Source organism: Talpa europaea (genome assembly GCF_964194135.1).
Source record: "Talpa europaea genome assembly, chromosome: 10".
Classification (NCBI taxonomy): domain Eukaryota; kingdom Metazoa; phylum Chordata; class Mammalia; order Eulipotyphla; family Talpidae; genus Talpa; species Talpa europaea.
In genome coordinates, this window is record NC_140077.1 from 5335690 (window position 1) to 5351786 (window position 16097).

At 50.9% G+C, this 16097-nt stretch overlaps 1 protein-coding gene across 1 annotated transcript in view; it reads right to left on the minus strand.

Moving 5' to 3' along the window:
* LOC311178162 (scavenger receptor cysteine-rich domain-containing protein DMBT1-like) overlaps nucleotides 1-16097 on the minus strand; it is a gene marked incomplete at both ends in the record, with an annotated part of 49486 nt that overhangs the window by 30592 nt on the left and 2797 nt on the right. Inside the window, 6 exon segments of the mRNA XM_084244538.1 lie at nucleotides 289-612; nucleotides 859-875; nucleotides 2095-2136; nucleotides 2958-2972; nucleotides 3146-3241; nucleotides 3411-3452. Of these exon segments, the coding sequence (XP_084100664.1) occupies nucleotides 289-612; nucleotides 859-875; nucleotides 2095-2136; nucleotides 2958-2972; nucleotides 3146-3241; nucleotides 3411-3452 (536 nt within the window).

The following is a 16097-nucleotide window of genomic DNA, read 5'->3' on the forward strand; positions in this document are numbered from 1 at the left end:
AGGGCAGTGACTGAGCCACAGATCCTGCTTGGAGGACACAGCTCATGGGTTATGCCCGCAGAACAGTGGCTCCCCACTCTGCCACTGCTGCTCTAAGTCTGCTGGGCTCACTGTGGCCAATATGGGGTTGGGGCTGCTCTCCTTAACACTGGAGATGGACCTCAGCGCAAGCTGTCCCTGGTGCCCGTGTGGGTAAGTGAAATCTCCAAGGGTCCTGTGCGAGCCCCTGGATTGGGAGTTTGCTCTCTGTCAGGATCACCTGGACAGATCATGGGGTCTGAGGCCCACCTGAGCAGATGACGCCGGCGTCCTCGCTATGTGCACAGTTGTGTGAGTTCCAGCCTTGGTGGCGGCAGTTCCACAGGTAGGACTCGTGTCCCAGGCAGTTCACGTCGTCCAGGACTATCTGGCCCGAGCCTTGACCAAATGTGGCCATTCCTGGGGCTGACACGGCCCAGCCACAGCCCAGCTGCCTGCACACCACGTTGGCGTCGTTGATGTCCCAGGCGTCGTCACACACGGTGCCCCAGGAGCCGCGGTACAGCACCTCCACGCGGCCCTGACAGCGGTCCCCTCCGTTCACCAGCCTCAGGGACAGACCTGATGGGTTCTCTGCAGGAGGGCACAAGGGAACCCAGTGAGACCAAGGCGGTGCCAGGCGCTGGGAGGCTCCTCACAGACCCCGGGAGGAGGCCGCACGCGGCCCTCTCATCAAAGAGAGAGAAACGACATTCTTTGCCACATCCCAGGTGGCCCAAGCCCCAGGAGAGGCACCCACACCCCATGCAACTGGAAGACGCCTCCCGCCAGAACCGGGGACACCCGGGGGTCCTCTGTGTGGGAGTTGCAGTTACAGACCAGGCAGCACCTGGGTGCTGTGGACAAGCAGGAAGACGGGATCAGACAAAGCCCCACCAGACAGGAGACCCTGACCCAGGGACACAGAGAAGCCATGACAGGGTCACCCCCATGTCCCTCCCGACCAAATGTGTCTGCAAGCAAAGGGCGAGTCCTGGGACGGGTGCAGGGTTACCTGTCCCTGAGGGCCAGTATGTGGTAAACCAAGGATCTGGAAGGGGTACAAAAGAAGGGTTGTGGGGGTCAGTTGCACATTTAGGAGTTATGCTGAAATAAAAGGGACTTTGACAGTTTCCAGGCCTGGGGTCTTCCTCAGGGTCAACATTCCCACCCCAGTTAGAATCGTGACAATCCCGTATTTCATTTCATCCTGCGCAGTGAGAACCGACTTTCCAGCATGTCTCAGGATTCCCTAGTAATACACAGACACCCCAACAAGCCCACAGTGTGGGGAAGGCCATGCCAGCCTCAGAGAGTCTCTTCACAGACCCCGGGAAGGGGCTCAACGTGACCCTCTCATCAAAGGGAGAGAACCGACATTCTTCTGCCACACCTCAGATGGCTCAAGCCCAGGAGCATGTTCTCATGCACAGTGTGACAGGAACCTGACGAAATCCCAAGGATGTGAGACCAGGGCCCCGGGGACACAGGTTAGGGGGACACCAGAGCATCCCCCACTATCATGTTCAAACCAACCACTATCCACAGGGAGAGACCGAGCCCAGGAAGGTGGGGTGATTACCTCCTACAGATGCTCTCTCTGTGGTGGACGTGGTGAACCAATCTGGAGGAGACAGAGAGAAAGTCAGAAACACAACAAGGGAAAAGGGAAAACACAGCACTCGTTTGACACCCCAGGTCCAAGGCCTTCTCAAGGCCAGAGTGCCGGGGCAGCCAATGATTGCAAACGCCACAGTCATGGCCGACACAGGAGCGAGCCGGCTCTGCCTGTGCTGTGGGAGAGCGCTCACCCAGGGAGGTCCAGCCCCAAGAAGGGGAGCAGGACCATCTCCCACAGCCAGTCTGGGGCCCAGGGGGCCTCTGTGGTATATGTGTAGGCCCTGACCCTGCAGCAATGCAGAGCTTCTTGTCAAGACCAGGGTATGACAGGATTCTAGCAAGTTCCAGTAGACGATATTATACCCAAAGGGACACAATCCACCTCAACCTCCCCATGGACAAAGCACAGTTACCAGGAGCAGAGAGGGCGCTCAGGACGCTGGGAGCAGGAGTTACCTGGTGTTGGTGTAGTTGTGGTGTAGGTGGTCGTCCAGTAGTCTGCAAAGGGGAAAAAACTGGATCAACAGAGCCAGGGAATGAAAGCCCCAGTATCACATCATAAGAAAGCAGAACAAAGCTTTCTGGGGTCCCCCCCAGACTCAGGGCACTTCCCCATGGCCAAAGCGGCCCAGGCAGCCAGTCACCTCCCATCTTGCCCAGGGTCACCTCATCACAGGAAAGGAGCTGATATTCCTGTGCTTCTCTGTCTATGGAGGCTCAGCTGTAGGGGGATCCCCTGAGCCCCAAGGGGGTGAACAGTCAGGGAACAGGTACTGACTAACAGATTACAGGCAGCAAACCTCGTCCCGGTATCAAAATATTGGGCGAAAACTGATGTTCAGGGTGTGGGAAAGCAGGATCCGAAAGGGCACAAAAGGTTGCTTGGGGGTTCAGAAGCTCATTCAGGAGAAAGTCCTGAATCAATGGGAGTTTTTGACAGTCAGTGTCAGGGGACTCCTAGGGTCAACAGTCCCAGCCCCGCCAGTGACTGGACATGCCCTACTTCCCGCCGTCACATCAAGGACATCTGACTTTCCTGCCCCGTCTCACGATTCTCTGGTAACAGCAGAGCCCCCACCTGCCCAAAGGGGAGAACAGGACGCCCAGGGGCTCCTCCAGCTGGGTGTGTCGCCAGACCTGCCCCTGCTCGGGGCTTGCTCACATGTGTAGGGTGACAGGAACCTGACAAAATCCCAGGGATGTGAGACCTGGGCCCCAGGGACACAGATAAGGGGGACACCACAGTGCCCCCCACTATCATGTTCAAACCAACCATTATCCACAGGGAGAGAGTGAGCTCAGGAAGGGAAGTTGATTACCTGTCGTTGTTGTCTCTGCAGGGGACAAAAGAGAAAGGTCAGACATACATGGGAAAATGAAAAATACATGTGACTGACATTCCAGGTCTGGAGGTCAGAGTGCCGGGGCAGCCAGTGATTGGAAACCACACAGCCATGGCCGACACAGGAGCGAGCGGGCTCTGCCTGTGCTATGGGAGGGCGCTCACCCAGAGAGGTCCAGCCCCAAGAAGAGGAGCAGGACCGTCTCCCACAGACAGTCTGGGGCCCAGGGGCTCTCCGTGGTGTATGTGTAGGCCCTGACCCTGCAGCAATGCAGAGCTTCTTGTCAAGACCAGGGTATGACAGGATTCTAGCAAGTTCCAGTAGACGATATTTTACCCACAGGGACACAATCCACCTCAACCTCCCCATGGACAAAGCACAGTTACCAGGAGCAGAGAGGGCGCTCAGGACGCTGGGAGCAGGAGTTACCTGGTGTTGGTGTAGTTGTGGTGTCGGTGGTTGTCCAGAAATCTGGAAAGGAGAAAAAATGGTGTGAAGGGGTTGAGCGGGTAAAAGCCTCAGTATCATACCACAGAAAACAGCAGAACAAAAGTGTTTCGGGAATCTTCCGGACTCAGGGGACTTTCTCATGGCCAGTGTCCTCTGGGCAGTCAAGCACCTCTCATCATACCCTCCAGTCAGCCTCATCACAGGAAGGAGCAGATATTACTGCTCTCCATAGTAAGGGGACACTGTTTTCTTGCCCTTTTTCTGGGGCTAAAGTTTCTTAAGGCGGAGCGCCAGAATTTCCTTCCCAAAGCCCACATGCCAGAACTTGAGGTTGTTTAGCTGACCTCCCACCTCTCTGCAACTGGCCCAGAGGGATGGATGGGACTGCTGAGGCCCACAGGCTAAAGCCCCAGGGCTCCTCCACCTACAGAAGGGACCAAGCCTCAGGAGAGGACATAGGCAAGGAGGCTGCCCGTGCAGTTTTACATTCACCTCTCCACGAGTGCAGCCAGGGACTGGCTACAGCCTGGCCCGACTGGCATGGGTAGGTGAAGACCACAGGGGTGGGTCCCTAGCATGGGTCACAGGGCCACGCTGGAGATAGGACACCTCTTGGAGCTCCTTGGAGATGCCCCTGGAGGTGGATTCCTCCCCAATCTCAGTGACACAATGCAAGGAGGGGACACCCATTCAGGCCTGGAGCCTGGTGCAGAAGGAGCCCTGGAGTTTTAGCACCCCCATGTCTTACTCCTTCTGCAGGTCTTCTGGATCAAAGATGAATCTATGGGGTTCATGCAGTGGGGTAATGAGCCCACAGGGATATCACCTAACAAACATCACCTTCTGCCAGAGTTGCCGCTGGGGAGTCTTTGCGCAGCCAAAGCATGCACAAAGGGGAGAGAAAGGGGTCACTGGCTATTGGCCCTCATGACGGGGGGCTGGTCCTCTGCTTCCTGGGCTCTGATGCTGGCCAGGAGGCCCTGCCCACTACAAGCAGGTTCTGGGGGGTTTCCTGGGAATCAGAATGTTTCTATCACTTTGCTGAGCCTCATTCAATTCCCACCAGGGACAATCTTTGCTCCTGCCCTCTCCTTCCTCCTCTGCTTCCAGTCTCCATGCAGACAGCTCTGCCCTGTTCACAAGATTGGCTTTCAAATACCAGATGCCTATTTCTATGTTTCAAACACACCCTCCAGTGAGGATATCTACCATCACTAAGGCATTCCTGAGAACAGTCCCAACTGGGAAAAACAAGTTTCCAAGATGCCTCCTCTAGGTGGGACAAGTCTGCTCCAGAGTGACGCCTCTGGGGGCCGCTCCTCAGGGAGTCCAGGCCTGTGGGCTTGGATTATCGCAGACACATCCTGAGCCTCGTGGTGTGTGCACAGACCCCTCCACATAGCAAGTGCCAGAGGTTGTTCTAAAGATACATAATTTAGCTGCACACTCCCCTTTGGGGGACACACAATGGGCAGTATCCTCAGAGGGTTAATTGTGGATTAAGTGACTCCCAGGCGCCATTGACCAGCACATCCTTTGTGAACAAAGGAGAACGCGGAGATTTTCCGCAAAGAGTCAGGGAGAATTCCTCTCTTCTCTAGGGGTGTAGACAGCTTCTGCTTGTCATTGATTCTCCAACAGAGAGAAGATATTGGCTCCTCCTCAGCGGAAGTTTGGTATAGATCTAAGTTTTAAGGATGGAAGTCCCCAATCCTTCTCTCCACCTTTATAGGAGGAGAAAGTGCCACTCAGGAAGTTGTTTGGTCATCCCAGGTCAGGGATGATGTCCTGCTGCTCGCGGGTCAGGCCACAGCTTCACTGCATCCATGAGCTTCAGAGGGCATGAGCTAGAACCCCATCTCCCAGGTTAGGACTTCAGACCAGTCACTCGCCCTCCCTGGGGCACCATGTCCTTTTCTGTGAAAGGGACGGTCATACCTGCCCTCCAACCTCACACAACATGACTCCAAGCAGGGAAACTCTAGTCATGCGCATGCACCGTGATAATGTGGGGGCTTGTCCTCAGAGCTGCACAGGTGACAGCGCAAGGCCGCGTCTGAGGTCGCGTCTGCTCTATCTGAGCACAAGACTCCGGCGTCTTCCCTGTGGTCACAGTCGTGGTTGTACCACCCGCTGTGGGGGCAGCTGGACAGGTCGGGCCCCCAGACTGAGCAGCACACACTGACCAAGAGAATGTTCCCCGAGCCCTGGCCAAAGTGGGCCCTGCTGGGGGCCGACACCGAGTGACAGGACCACTCGGCAAGCCCGCCCAGCCCACTGCCCTGTCCTCGTGTACTCCCCGGCTTTCCAAGGGGAGCACCCCCCACCACCTCTCCAGGCCCGATCGGCCCTCTCAAAGCCAGCCACAAGCTACGCACCAGCATTGCCGGCGTCCCCCCATCCCGCCCACCACCCCAGCCTCCACGCGGCTCTCCTCCCTCCCGTGGAGCCAGCGTGTCACTCGCTCCACATAACTGTGCTAGGACTTGGTTGTCGATTTTGACGCTGCCTTCTCCTCGCCTTTTATATCCAGCTTGCCGCCGGGGTCACCTTTCGCTCTCACCCCCGCCGCCGCTTTGCTGCGTTAGATCGTCCTTCTTTGTCCCTGGTCTCCAGCCCTCACCCCCTTGGGGGCCCTGGCCCCAAGCACAGGCATTGATGCACCCAGCATTTACAGAGTCTGCTCTGTGCTCCTGAGTGGACAGGATTCCTGTCTTCCCCAGACAGTCGCCTTCCTGCTCAAAATACCTTAACATACTCTCCACTCCCATCCCGATCGAATCCCACATGGCATCCATCTCCAACAGCAGACGCTCAGCCACCTTCCAAGCCTCTTGTGAGGGGCTTAACCATGAAACACTGAGTTCATGTCTGCCATGATCCTGCTAAGTCCCCACTGGGAAACGGTGTGCAGATTATGGAAGAAAACAGGCAGCAGGTCCCCAGGGATCCAGCCCGGCCTCCTGACAGCTGGAGTCAGGCCTGAGGGTGGCTTTTTTTGTGGTTAGTTTGATGCTAGGAGATATCTGTGCTCAAGTGTGACCAGAGAGGTTGAAATGCATGGGAGGTAAGCAGGCAGGTGGTTGCTGTGGTGGTTATAAGGGAAAATCCTGAGAAGCCATAATGGCAGGGACTTGCGGGACTTTCTGGTGATTGACACCCAGTTGGGGACCAGAAGGCAAATGGATGCTATCTTGGATTTGATCAGGGTGGGAGTGGAGAGTATGTTGGGGGTTTTTGAGCAGTAAAGTGACTGGGGAAGACAGGAATCCTGTCCACTCGGGAGCACAGAGCAGACTCTGTAAATGCTGAATCAATGAATGTGCTTGGATTAGAGAACGGAAGGCAGCCGGGGCCCTCAACCGGGGTGGGGGTGGGGATCCTGGAGCAGACCAGGGTCAAGGAAAGAGTGGGGAAAGGCCCAGTGGAAGTTTCCACAGTCAAGGTGCTTCCTCAGCCCTCCTTGCTGCCCCTTTCTGGTCACTCCTGTGAACAGCCTCTCAGAAGAGCCCACAGTCTTCTCTGCCTCAGCCTGTCCCCAACTGGGTGTCAATCACCAGAAAGTGCCTCAAGTCCCCTGCCATTATGGCTTCTCAGGACATGTTCTGAAAGAGCAGGCATTGGTCTCACAGATTCTGGGCCTCACTGGCAGCGCCTGCTGTCCTAAATGAGCACTGAAGGACCCTGACAAATCAACTTTGATGCAAGAGGAGAGATGGAAGCATTTAATGAGAATCATGGACTGAGGCAAAGGAACTCGTTGCGGGTTCAGATCTCTGCCCTGCCACTTTCCTGCCGTGGGACCTTAGACATAACTATTGACAAATTGCCGAACTATGCCTTGATTTCCCATCTGCAAAATGGGGGTAATAATACTACTTTCTTCAAAGTGTTGTCAGAGAGAGTGCATGATAATAACCCTTCCTATGTGCATTCACTGAGCACTTATTTTGTGCCAGGCAGCATTTGAAATTTTTTTTATATATCAACTCATTTGATATATGAAAGTAATTTTGTGCAGGAGACACAGCGTGTGCTTGGGAGGTGTTTGCTAGCTCCAAGACAGCTGTCCTTCACGGTGAAGGGACTGACTTGTGCTCACCTCTTTCTCCTGACACCAAGCTGAAGCTGATTTCATGCAGTGAATGAGTGAAAGGCAGAGAAAGGAGGGAAGGAGAATGAAAGGCAGGGCCAGCTGAGTGTGCATCCGGGACATGCGTTGGATCTCAGCGCCCCTGACACTCACTCTCTACCCTGCATCCTTGTGACCAGCAAGACCTTACCCAGCCCACCCAGCCAGAGAGCAAACCCCAGGAAGACAAGTAAAGCAAAAAGGTCTTACCAAAGTCTGTAGTCTGGGTGGTCATTACAACTGGAAAGAAACAAAACTCATCTTAGTAAAGAGGACCCCCTGTTGAAACTGATTTACAGAGAAGTCGGCTTGAGCTTCTTCATAGTCATGCCAGGGGGCGCTGTGGTTCGGTATTGGGTTTGCCTGCCCCAGAGTTCTTGCTAAATGAGTTTGGGGTTGGTTGTGAGATAGTAGTCACTGGGCTTTGGGGTATTCAGTAATCTTAGATGTAATAAAGTTCATGTTTTTTTACTAGACCGCTGACACTATAGTGTGTAGTCACAGGATACGGCTTATGCCCACAGAGGGCTGTTTAAACTAGTTGTCAAGGATCCCTGATGGTAGCTGAACTCACCCTCCAGTCTGAAAGTTGAACAGAGTCAGCTCTGCTCAGAAGCCCCCTAAATAAGTCATTTGGTGTCAAATATTCTGTTCCTTCCTGAAATTTTTTCACTCTATCTTGAAGCAAATCAAAATCTGGAGAACCCCGAATCTGCAGCCTCATCAGTCAAGCCAGATTAAATCTCCCCATAGACCTTCGACTTCAGGTCAGCCTCAGTATATGGGTCCATTAGATGCAATTTTAGTTGCAGGGCATCTATATTTGTGAGAATTGATATTTTATGACTTCTGTGTATATTTGAGAGGTCTTCGGAAGCATGAAAAGAATGCCCATTAAAAAAATAGAGTAAGACTCATTCTCTCTACGATCATTATATGTATTCACTGAATTCATTTCTAAATCCGAGATACATTATCAGCTCTTAGTAATCACGTTTTTTCTATGTCTTGAAACATTTTGCTATTTCATCATTTAGGGAATTAGTTCATTATTACTCATCAATTATTAACTACTATAGAAAAGACATATAATAAGAAGAAGGAAGAATGGCGGCATTGCCCAAAAAAGAAGATGAAATAGGGAAATAAATTGTTCTTCAGTGCCCAAAATATTGTGTTACTTTCCGAAAGCTATTTTTTTAAGACTGGAGACACAAGTGCCTTGCAGAGTGCTTTTAGATTTCATTGAATGCAGTTAAGAATTCAGAATTTTTAATTTTCTATTCATGGTGGCAAAGAGAAGAAAACTGATGAACATGTTTCACAATACTTAGATGAATCAGAAGAGGAATGTAAACAGACAGAGACGAGGAGTAGATGGTCGCACACGTGAAATCTCAGACTGTGAGTCTTCGGTGGTGCTCTCCTGCATCCTCGCTGGGGAGCCAATGTGGAGGAGGCTGTGAGATAGCTCTTAAGTACAAAAGAAAATCGTGGCCTTCTCATCTACTTCAAGGGGAAGTATTTCATCCCTTGTATTTTGCAGCAGTCATCCTGGTTCATCCTTTATGATGTTTTTATATCCAAGTATACCAGACACAAAGAGATGTACTAGTTTAAAATTCTGAAAGTTTCTAACCAGGTTGCTTTCCTGATCCCCTTTCTTGCCAGTGTAAGGGATGTTAGGGCATGTGACAAACTTCTCAGATTCTTTAAAACATAAGTCCTGCCAGGAGCAGCTATCAGGGGCCAAGGGTTTGAGCTTCTCTAAGAGAAGCAACAGGGAGACTTAGTGGCAGAACTGCACCACCTAGGTCAACCCCTTAAACGTGGGGTCCACGATGGACCCTTCCGTTTGCCCCTTTCACATTGTTAATGGCCCAGTAACAGGACTAGTGAGGTCACGTGTTACACACCCCTGAAAATAAAGAAGCAATTTGCAATAAACAGGCAGCCAGAACATTCTTTCAACAGAGACCATAAATCTAGGAAATGTGTGCAGCAGAACATCCCCACCTCATTTCTGACATACCACGCCTGCTCCCACGCTCAAGGACATGCTGACAGACACGCTGGAGAGACTTCTCCATTCAAACTCTGCCTTTAAGAGAGAATACAGACGACACCACACAATTGCCACCCCGCGCACCTGGCTTAGTTACGTGGAAGTCAGTGCCAGAATCTGCATCCAGCTCAGAAGCTCTGCTCCCACGGCGCCAGACAGCATGCTGAAGCTGTGTGTTTGGGCTGTGCCCACGCGTTTTGAATACCCCTTTTGTACAGATGTATGAGACCAATCGGCATTCCTCCAACAACCAACCACATGGTTGTAGATGACACCCACTCCCATTAGGGGAATGATGGCCAATCAACCAGAGAGAAAAACCTCCGCTTGTTTATCTTCCAGGAAATGAGACAGGATCCTCTGCCACTGGGGATAGGTGTCCAGGAAAAGCTACAAAGAAATCACTCAAAGATAACCCCAATGACCCAATCACTTCCCAAAGGGGCTGGTGATACCTTCTCATCTGAAGTCAGACATTGCCCTAAACCTCCCAAAGTACCTGTTGTTAGATTTGGACATTGGGTACATTATTGTACTAACAGAGGCAAAACTGAAGCTTGAGCATAAAGACAAGCAAGGATGAGCACCCCCCCCAGGGGGCGCTCTACTCAGGGGTGCACCTCTACTCAGGGGTGCAGCTCTAGCTTTGCTCCCAACATCTCCCTCCAGATTTAGAATTTTTCCTTAGAAGGCAGGTGAGAACCTGGCCTGACTACACCTGTCCACCTGTCCACATACCTGCTCTTTACCCATCGGCTCCAAGGGACAAAAGGTGCCTCTAGGCCTGGACCACGCTTCCAAAAGTGTGTTGCTCAAAAAACTCTACCACTGTTCCTCTTTTCAGAGCTTCAGAAAATGTGTCAAGGGCACAGTTTGGGAAGAGGGCCCTCGAGATCACCTCCCATTGGGGCACTACCCTGGCTGGAAACTTGTCTGATGGAATGGCCAAGCATGGCGGAAGGCAGCACTGAACAGCTGGGAGGTGGGGGTGGCTACAGTCGCCCCATATCGCAATCTGTCCCCTCAAGTCCCTGACAGCCATGCCCGGGAATAACAGAAAAACTCTTCCTGTTTGGCTAACTCCATATTAGTGCTGAACTCAGTTCACCTGTGACTTTCTTGGGGTTGGTCCCATTTTTTCCCCCTGAACCTCTTGTTCCAACACTTATCACAGCTGTTATTCTGACTCTGAATGTCCATCTTTCCATCAGACCCTAAATCCTGAAGGCAGGAGACATACGCTCCTGGAAACGCCACGGAGAAACCACGCTGTGGTCGCTCCTGCTTAGAAGGGTCCCGCTGAGACTGGTTCTCACCCAACGAGGCAGTAAGGATATTGACAACACCATTCAGAAAAAGGTGAAAATGTTTCCTGTTAGCAATGCATTTGCGGTCTCCTCTATCAACAATTCAGACTTAGGCTGGAGCCAAAAAGCATTCAGGAAAATGTTAAAAACGTCAATACACTTGATGTTGAAATACACACACGAAGAAAAGTGAAAATAGGTGACTCTTAAAATATATACACATAGCTTCTGTCCCTGCCTTTGGGAACTCAGCCACACTTCCTGAATTATATCACGGCATGAACTTATCTCGGTGGTAGCTGTGCAGCCTGGCCTGCAGACCATCTCAGTTTTGTTTATATGGAAATGCTGATTCCCAAGTCTCACCCCAAGACCCCAAATCAGGGGTGAGAGGGAGAAGTGAAGTCCTAGGACTTGCATTCAAACAAATACCCTGGCTGATTCTGAAGTTTAAGGCAAAGGCAAAATAAAATGACAAGACATACAGCAGATCCGCATAATTCGTTGATGCTGCAGCTGAAGGAAGCCGTCACTATCTTTGTATTTCTAGAAGGGACATAAATCAAACTTTTATGTAGACTTCATGCCATTCATTCAAGTTCAGTGAGGCAATGTCAATCTTAAAGTGTAAAGAAATGGATAGGAGGAAAAATAAATTAGGAACCAAATACAGGGCTTTTTTTTTTTTTTTCTTTCGTAGTACTTACCAGGAGTTGTGTGAATTTTTGTATAGGAAGCTGTAAAGAAATAAAAGAAAAATCAGACATGCATGTGATTCATCTGCGGGGATCCTGACCACAAAATCTGCCATTGGACCCTGGCTTCTCTTAGATTTGACTCAGATCACAAGATGTGTGTAGAACCACATCAACAGCTCTGTCATCTGTTTTTGAAATTTAATTCAAATTGATAAAGCTTCCTTAAGTCTCCTGTGTATGTGAGAAAAATTGCTAAATTACTCCACAGGAAAAGTGGTAAGAAAAAAAAAACAAAACCTTGATTTCTTCAAAATGCATTCAACGAGAGACTCCTCAACAATTTGTGCCTTTGTTTCTGCGTGTTTCCTGCCACAGGTACTTCTTTATTTCATTAAAATAAACATTAGCCTTTCATCACAAAGGGAAAGCAAATTAGGCGTGTGCAAGAATGTGGAACCCACTGCTTTTCTAATTGTTTGAGAAAATTGAGCCTCTCCAGCTAATAGGCGTGGAGAGTTGACATGAGGGTTTTGATTCAATTTCCCAGTTCTCCATGAGCCGAATGAAATTGCTAAAAGCACAGTTATTAACTAAACCCCAAGCTTTATTTGCATTTCACCAGTTTTCCCTTTTCCTGTTCCAGAATCTGATCTGAGATACTACTTCACATTCAGGAAATTACATTAGGAGAAAATATTAGGAAAATGCCTAGAAGAATAACTGAATGATCCCTGAGCGCCTTTCTTGTGCCAGTCCTCGTGGGCAACCTCATTCCAGTACAACAATATGCGGGAGGAACACAAGCCCATTGTGCAAAGGAGTAAACTGGGGCTCACAGAGGTCCCAGAGCCGGCAAGCAGCAAAGCCAGAGCCAGCAGGGTGAGGTCAGCAGGGTGGCGGGACCCTCCTGCCCAACACAAATGGGCACGAGGCCTTCCCTAGAGCTTGTGCAAAGCCAGGCTGAGAAGAGCTGCTGCGTCAGCAGGGCCTCCAGCATGAAGCAAGGGGCCTCGAACATGAAGGGGCCAGAACTGCTACCCAAATGCCAGCAGACCCCCCCCCCCCCCAGAACCAATCCTGGCCTAGCCACTCACCAGCTGCTGACTTTAGATAAGCCCAGAACCATTCTGAGCCTCAGTTTCCTCATCTGCAATGTGGAGATAACGATACCTAACTTCGGGGCTGTCCACAGAGATTTAGACAAGAGCACAGAGGGGCACTGGCCTCGGAGGGCCTAGTGCAGAGCAGGTACTTTGCAGAGGTCCGTGCTCGCCTCTCAACTGCAGCGCAGATACGTGCGCATGTGTTTGTGTGTGTGTGTGTTTGTGCGTGCGCGCACATGTATGCGTGCATGCATGCAGGTAGAAAACCACAAACACCCTCAAATTGAGAGCACTGCTGCCTTAAGCCCTTTGCAGATCAGGACAGAGTAATTCACTCCCTGACCTGTCAGGGCTCACTGAACAATGGGTCACTTTTCAAGCACAGGCCAAGGGGATAACTTCATACCCATAAAGCCTGAAAGAAAGCACATGGATCCCCACCATCTCCAGGCTTCGGAAAACCCAAAACCTAACCAGAAGGAAAGGTGGGTGTCCTCGCAGCCGGCCGCCAGCATCACCATGCCACTCGCATCACAGGATGCAGGCTTGCTCCCCTTCCCCGAGGCCATGGGGGCTTGGTTTGGGGGTGCTGCTTTCATGAAAGCAAATGAACCTGTACTCCCCCTACCAACCCTAGGGGTGGGGTGAGAGTTCTGGCAGTTATTTGGAAATTAGGATATTTTTGCCCGGTCCTCTGGAACTCATGAATGTGGCAAAAGGTGACACCAAAGAAAAGGGGGAGGGTCATGGAATAAAAGAAGGAAGGGAGGGAGAGAAAGAGGGAAGGAGGGAGAATAAATAGATGAGACAGAAACAGAGCCGGAGGCAGAGAAACAGAGGAGGAGGTGACAGCGGAGCATCTCCGCCAAATGCCGCTGAGATGCGGCCGTCACACCGAGCGGCTCTGTCACGGGACACCTTAGTCCCCGGCACGCTCAGAGCACAATGACATGCCTGAGTCACCGAGCTGCGAATCCTTTATCTGAAGCAGGAATGACAGACACGAACTTGGAGTCTCAATCTTGTCTATGCTCAGCTAGCGGACCTGGTTTTCTCAGTTAGTATTTATCACCAAGCCAGACACACCTGCAGACAGAAGTCACACCACCAGCATCTGCAAGGGCACCTCTCCCGCCCGTCTCCACAGCACACCTGCAGCGTGTTGAGCCAACCATGGCAAAGACTCAGGGCCTCTTCATAACACGCATATGCTTTTTCTTCACTGCAGGAATTTTCCCAGAGACCCATCAATCATTTCCTCAGTGGAGAGGCTCACCGAAACCTCTGCCATGATGACCCGCTTTTTCTCTGATTGCCTCTCCCAGCCAGAAATAAAACAAAAAAGAGACATTCTTTCCAAATACTTGCGATTACAACTAGCAGCAAAGAATCAGCTCCTCCTTAGTACAAAACTCCCCTTGAAATGGGAAGTCCAGCATTAAGGAGCAGCAAGACATAATTTGCCCTGATGTGTGTTTGCAGGAGTGAAATGAACAAATAAGTTAGACATAATACCTGTAGATAGGACTCGACCCAGCAACAGACATATTTGAAGAATGATGGTGGAGTGCCCCATTTTGCTGGGTTCTTCTCGATTTGACTAAAAATGCCTTGACATTTATAGTTTTCTGGCTGAAAAGAGGCGTGTCTGCCAGAGCGGTATATTTCCACTGAAGCCATAAATCAATACAAAGGCAGTAAGGAACTTTGTTAATAGTCAATGGCTAATCTGTGGGAACAACTTAGGTGTGTTTGATTGATTGTCATATGAACAACCTGGCAGTTCCCCAACTGCCAAAGCACTGGCAATAGGGATACACCTCAACTTCCTTTTAGGTAAAACTTGAAGACTCTCAAGTGCTCCCTGAAGACTTGAGAGTCTTGATTTTAATCTTGGAGAATTTGAACTAAACTGTGGGAAGTCAGCCCCAAGATTCGGGGCAGAGCAGGATGTGGGCTGCTGGGCAAATATAGGACCTGGTGCCAAGGGGAAAAGCATCTCTCTGGGATGGTTTATCCTGGCAGGACATACGCTCCTGGGTCCCTGTGCACTTAATCTTGCCTTGGAAGAACAAGGATGACACTGGTGCAGGTGCAGTTGGAACCAGAAGCCTGAGGAATGAGGCCGTGGGTCCTGGGGGCCGGTGACAGCTGTGGTCACTGTCTCCTTGGTCTCATTCTGATTCCACGGCACAGGAGCAAAGACACGTGTGACCTCAAACTGACCCACCTCCAGCCACCTCACAGGCTTTGCTTTCTGGCATTCACATGGGATGACACTGGACCTTGGCAAACCCACCTCACCTGCCTGGGTCTCCTGGCTTACACAGAAACCCTTTTTTTGTGTGTCTTGTGTAGCTATCACTTTGCCCTTTAGAACCTCCCAGAATTTATCCATGGACTCTGGTAAAACTCCACCAACCACCACCAACTACTGAGAGGGCTGTCAGTCATTATTTTTATCAAAATACCCTAAGTGGCTGATAACTCTCAGTTGGAACAGATGGCGTTACAGGGCTTGTCTCTTATCTTGGCCCAGATGAGCCCTGTTCAGTGAAAGCTACATGCAAGCGTGGATTTCATTTTTAGTCCTACAGCTCTTCCTATTGTGCCCAAGATCCTCTTCTCCTTGGTGAGGATGGGCACATCTCTGTAGGAGAGCCTCATGGCCATATGCTGACTGTCAGTCCAACACTTGGTGAGTGTCAAGTGACAAGAACAAGGGGATACATCTTCTTGGGGTACGTAAGGCAGACAGTTGTAGGGTAAAGAAAATGTCAGGCTTTTCTGCCCTCCCGCCATCAGGACAGATGATGGATCCTTATCCTGAATGCATGCCTGATGGCGGGCACCTGGAATAGGGTATGGGCATAGGTAGATGGGATACAGCTGAGCTAAGATTGTGCTTTTAAGGGCAGCGTCACGGGGACGCCAGCAGAAGCCGAAGCAGAAGCCGAAAGAGAAGCCGAGAAGCAGCAGAACGAACGCCAGAGAGCCCAGATAGAGTGAAGACTTGCTGGGGGCTGGGAGGCCTGCCAGCCCCCCAGCCAGCACCCCTGCCTGCCATATGCCTGGTGAACCCCAATAAAAGACCTGCAAAAAACCACTGAGGACTCTGACTCCTCCATTACCTGTTCTGCATGGGATCCCAGAAAGCCTGCACTGTGGCCTGTTCCTGCCTTCACAACAGTGCATTGATTTCTCCTTATAGGAGGTTATGATCTTTTGGATTCAGGAGGTTGAGCATGGTTTATGAAACACATCCTAAATCATGGGATCATCAAAAGAGCTATGATAGATTGGTAAGGTCTGTCTTGAGCACAGCACAGAGAGGTGGGGGTAGGAATATTGATAGTCATGA